This window comes from Spermophilus citellus (assembly GCF_964194105.1).
Source record: "Spermophilus citellus genome assembly, chromosome: 10".
In the NCBI taxonomy this organism is placed as follows: domain Eukaryota; kingdom Metazoa; phylum Chordata; class Mammalia; order Rodentia; family Sciuridae; genus Spermophilus; species Spermophilus citellus.
In genome coordinates this window covers 75,026,599-75,032,248 of record NC_138197.1, presented here as the reverse complement: position 1 = coordinate 75,032,248, position 5,650 = coordinate 75,026,599, and the positions used below count along the sequence as shown (strand labels likewise).

General features: G+C 35.4%; 1 protein-coding gene across 1 annotated transcript; it reads right to left on the bottom strand.

Annotated features, from left to right (window-relative positions):
- Positions 1–3,846: 3,846 nt before the first annotated feature.
- LOC308658819 (olfactory receptor 6C2-like) lies at positions 3,847–4,788 on the bottom strand (the record flags this gene model as incomplete). The annotated part of the gene is made up of 1 exon (XM_081311738.1): positions 3,847–4,788. The coding sequence occupies one exon, from the start codon at positions 4,786–4,788 to the stop codon at positions 3,847–3,849; it is 942 nt and encodes a 313-aa protein (XP_081167864.1).
- Positions 4,789–5,650: the final 862 nt, after the last annotated feature.

Genomic DNA, 5,650 nt, shown 5'->3' with positions numbered 1-5,650 from the left:
TATGGTGGGTGCTCTTACTTTCACCAAGTCTGAATGCAAAAACAATCCTCCTCCTTCTCTCCTCCTTATCTCTTCCCCAAATAACAGTGGTAACTAGGTTTGAGCTAACATTAACAAAGCAATATACCAAAAAAAAAAAAAATACACAATGCTCATTTATGCCTTAAAAATGATTATGCCAGCAAAAAACATTCTTTTTTTTTTCAGGATATCTAGTCAGAGAACTAATAAATTAGTTTGCAATTCTACTGGAGAATAATCTATATTAGTGTAGCAATTGTTTTTTCTGTTTTATGAATAAATTAGAGGAAAATTATAGGAAGTTAAAGACTAAAAAGTACTTTTTCTTTATTCATAATACATAAGTTTTGGTACATAATTTCACTAGACATTTAAAGGGTTTTTTTTAACCTTAATTTTCTTTATTTATTTTTATGTGGTGCTGAGGATAAAACCCAGGACCTTGCCTGTGCTAGGTGAGCACTCTAACGCTGAGCCACAACCCCAGCCCCTCATTTAAAGTTTAATTGAATAAAATTTCTATCACTTTGTGTAAACCATGTGATTCTTGTTATTTTCAATACATCGTTTTATTTTGAATTTTTGCATAGACACACACACAGACACACACACACACACACACACACACCCCTAGCCCTCCTCAAGGTTTAGGGCTTTACAATGTACTCAAAATCTTTATTCATTTATCATTTATTTTCATGGCTGAAACTCAATTTCTAAAGAGAGGAATGATATATAGGAAATAATTTCATTTACTCTTCTTTTTACTATGCCAGTGTCTCTAGAATAGTCTCTGTTGGCAACCCCGTTATTCCTATCCTGTACCTCAATACAAAATCAGTAGGAACACTCTGATAAAGTCAGTGTTAGATCAGACAGGTAAAGTGAATAATAAGATACATGAATGTAGAGGCAAAGAGAAATAAAAGAAATTGGAATTAGGAAGTTGTATGTGGTGGGACAGGAAGACATTGTTGTGTGGAAACCAAGACAGATCAGGATTCTTAGAGATGGGATATGAATAAAGAAAAAGATATTATATTTTTATTTATGCTTAAATGGACCTCTCTCAGTCCATTTTCTAATGCTGTAACAGAGTGTCTGAAGACTGGAAAATTTTTAAAGAGGTTTATTTTGTCTCATGATTCTGGAGTAAGGAAGGTCCAACATCAAATAGCTGCCTAAGGGGAGGAACTCATACTCATTAAATTCAAAATAGAAGAAAAGCAAATGGTTCTATGCAGTAAGGAGGAAAGAGAATTAAGTTCCCACAATAAGAAGCCCATTCCTTGCTTTCTCTGATACATGGATGCTGATCCATAATGGGGGGGGAGGGAGCATGGAAGGAAAGGAGGAACTTTAGTTAGGGCAAAGGGCAAAAGAGAGTGGGTATGGAGATAGGAAAGATGGTGGAATGAGATGGACATCATTACCCTAAGTACATGTATGAAGACATGAATGGTGTGATGCTACATTGTGTACAACCAGAGAAATGAAATATTGTGCTCTACCTGTGTACTATGAATTGCACTGCATTCTGCTGTCATGTATAACAAATTAGAATAAATAAATAATTTTTAAAAAAGAAGTCCAATAACGTGATAAAGGTATTCAGGTATTCATGAAGACTCTGATAAGTTGTCCCAAATTCCTCCCACTAGACCCAACCTTTCAACACTACTAAATTGAGGAATTAAGTTTCCAACACTTGGTCTTTGGGGGACACACTTAAACAATAGTATCTACCTTGTGTCCAGATTAAAACCCTGAGGCTATGCCAGTCAAATCCAACGGGGTGATGCAACTTGCCATTACTATGACAGAATTATGGGGCAAAAAGATTAGGTAGGGGCCATGTGGATTGTCACTCCAATGTTCTTTCTTTAAATAAACTTTTAAAAAATTCTTAGAATCAACTGAGAATAGACATAGAACATACCAGAAATTCTGGGACACTTTGAAGGTTGTTCTAAGGGGAAAGTTTATAGCTATAAGTGCCCACATGAACAACAACAGAAACAACAACAAAAACTCCAAACGCAGAGAGATCCCAAAGGAACAATCTAATGATGCATCTGAAGGTGTGAGAAATACAAGAACAAACCAATTCTAAAACTAATGGAAGAAAAAGAATAAGTAAGATCTAAGGTAAAATTAATAGAAAATTATAAAGTACAAAGAAAAATGTAATAAAGATGTTTTTATAAAGATAAACAAGATTGATAGACTTTTAGCCCAACTAAGTAAAAGAAAGAGAGAGATGCGATAAAATGACAGATGAAAGAAGAGAAGCAATAAGAGATGAAAAAGGACATATCACCACAGACATCAGTGAAATCCAGAGGCTCATTAGATACTATTTTGAAAAGTCCTGGGGGCATAAATATTTAGTATTATGATATATTCTTGTTGGGTTTCTTCCTTTATAGTGTGAAGGGAAACTTTTTGTCTCTTCTCATTAATTTCAGCTTGAAATCTGCTTTGTTGGCTATTAGAGGAGCTACTTCTGCTTGCTTTCAATCTCCATTTCCATGGAATATAATTTTCTGTCCTTTTACTTTAGCCTGTGGATGTCTTTGCCTCAGAGGTGTGCCTCTTGAAGGTAACATATTGTTGGGATTTTCTTTCCTTTTTCTTTCAATGGTGAGTATATTGTTAATAACTCCAAAACTAGTTAAATTAGTTCTCTAATTTTTGAGTATTTTCTTCATTGTTCCCTAGATCTTAATTCTAATCTATATTAACATTTGTTTCTCCTAGTTTTTTTTCCTATTATTCTCACATTATATCCTTGATATCGTTATAAAAAATTTTAACCCAGTTGTGGTGGTGCACGCCTGTAATCCCAGTGGCCGGGGAGGCTGAGCCAGGAGGATAGTGAGTTCAAAACCAGCCGCAGCAAAAGTGAGGTGCTAAGCAACTTGTGAGACCCTGTATCTAAATAAAATACAAAATAGGGCTGGGGAGGTGTTTCAGTTGTCAAGTGCCCCTGAATTCAATCCCTGGTATACCCTCCACTCAGGAAAACACACAATCACACACACACACACACACACACACACACACACACACACATATATTGTTTGTGTTGATTTAACTAGTTTTCTTATTTGTGGGAACTTAAAGTTTGGTGTCCCAATTACCTTTTATGCAACTATTGTGTATTAGTAACCCATAATAGGTTATTTTATGTTTATATTGCTTAAAATTAAGTATTTATCTTTTAAATGATATTGCTCTTTTATATAAGGAAATATCAAATAAATCTTGTCAATAATTATAACGATATCTCTACTTCTTCAATTCTGATTAATCATAAACTACTGTAGACATCTTTTTTCCCAATTAGTTTAATGGACCTGGAATGTCTTATTCGGTTTATTATATTCAGTGTGTCTCTGCTGGTTTTGTTGTTGTTGTTGTTTTGATGGTTACATTTGTGTTGTTCATTTTGTGACTTTTATTACAGAAAGAAAGTGACTGCACTATTGCCATACAATTTAACCCAGAGAAAATTTATACAAATTTTTACTATTACTTTCCTTCCCTAGAGAAATGTTATTTCCTGTACTTCCCTACCTTATAAGTGGAGAAAAACAGAATTCCTTGGAAATTGTATATTTCAATTTCACAATAAAGAAAAACAAGATGTGTGAATTTGATTTGAAGTTATAAAGAGTTTAATAAAGGTGTGGTCAGTATGAAATATTAAATGTTATTGAGAAGGCTAATCTGACTGAAATGTAGAAAGGAAACCATGAAGTAAGTGAGAAGCAGCAGTAAAACAGTAGCAGAATGTTTTATTTTACTTATTCATCAAAACTTCTACTTCTTTGAGAGAAACACAATCTTCTTTATTGAGTCATTGAAAGCATGTTTCACTTGCTTGTTCCTCAAGGTGTAAATGAAAGGGTTCAGCAAGGGCGCTACAGAAGTGGTGAGAACTGAAACTCCTTTATTTATGGCCACCTCTTCCTTTGCTGAAGGCTTGATGTAGATGAAGATGCAGCTGCCATAGGTGATGGAAACCACAATCATGTGGGAGGAGCAGGTGGAAAAGGCCTTTTTCCTTTGCTGAACAGAGGGGAATCTCAGAATGGTCCTGATGATGTACGTGTAGGACAGAACCACACAGACTAGGGTGATAATGAGGGCGAATACAGCCACAATGATGACCATCTGTTCTAATATCCATGTGTCTGAGCAGGAGATCTTTAGGAGGGGACTTGCATCACAACTAAAATGATCAATGGCATTAAAATCACAGAATTCAAGCTGGAGACCTACACTTAGGGGTGGGACAATAATCATCAAGCCAGCTACCCAGCAGGAGAGGACTAATATGGTGCACACTCTGTTGTTCATGATGGTCATATAATGAAGGGGTTTGCAGATGGCCACATAGCGATCATAGGACATGGCTGCCAGGAGAAAAAATTCTGTTGCTCCAAAGAGAAAAACAAAATATATCTGACTTGCACAAGCATTGTAGGTAACAGTATTGTCTCTAGTTGATAAAGTGTACAGGAATCGAGGGATACAGACAGTAGTAAATGAAACTTCTAGGAAGGAAAAGTTTCTGAGGAAGAAGTACATAGGTGTCTTAAGATGGGGATCCACCAGTGTGAGGGTGATAATAGTCAGGTTCCCTGTTGCACTCAACATGTAGGTGAGCAACAGAAAGATAAAAAGCAGAACTTGCAGTTTTGGGTCATCTGTCAGTCCCATCAGGATGAAAGTGGTTATTGCTGTTTGGTTCCTCATCATAGAACTTTGACAATTATCTAATCTTTGTGTAAAAAAAAATAAAAATTTTATGAAGAAACATACATTTAAATTCTACAGCAAAAGACTGTGCATATAGAAGCCAAGCAAATCAGCCTGTTTATTTTCTCTTTTTATATCTTAATTAATGTTTTTACTATTCCAATAGCCTTCCTGAATTATATGTGTATGAGCAGTGGAGATTTCCTTAAGGATTCACGTTATGGTAAAACATTCAACTATTTCTTTTATCATTTGTTCCTACAGAATTTACATATGTGGTTTATTTGTCACAAACAAATCATTACATGGACTGGATTTCCAGATGGGTACAGAATGATGTCATTTCATGGGAGGCTAATAGTTCTTTGTCCAAGCAAACTCTGGATACAGGGCATATCCAGGTAACTAAGACCATGGATTCTTTTCACTGTTATTATCTGGGGATTGTTTTAAGGATCAGATATATTTCTTCTGAAAAATAAACAAATGATAATGACAACAAGATTCCTTATAGTGGAAATTCTAATACATATGGATGCTTTGATAAAAAACTAATTTACATAGACTTCAAGGAAATGTCCAAGATATTTACAAAACAAGTATTTTCTTTTTTTTTTAAAAAAGAGAGAGTGAGAGAGGAGAGTGAGAGAGAGAGAGAGAATTTTTTTTAATATTTATTTTTTAGTTCTCGGCGGACACAACATCTTTGTATCTGGTGCTGAGGATCGAACCCGGGCCGCATGCATGCCAGGCGAGTGCGCTACCGCTTGAGCCACATCCCCAGCCCCACAAGTATTTTCTTATGCATTCATTTGTGATCAGTTATTGATTGTTCCTCCTTTTCTCTCAAAACCTAGAATTT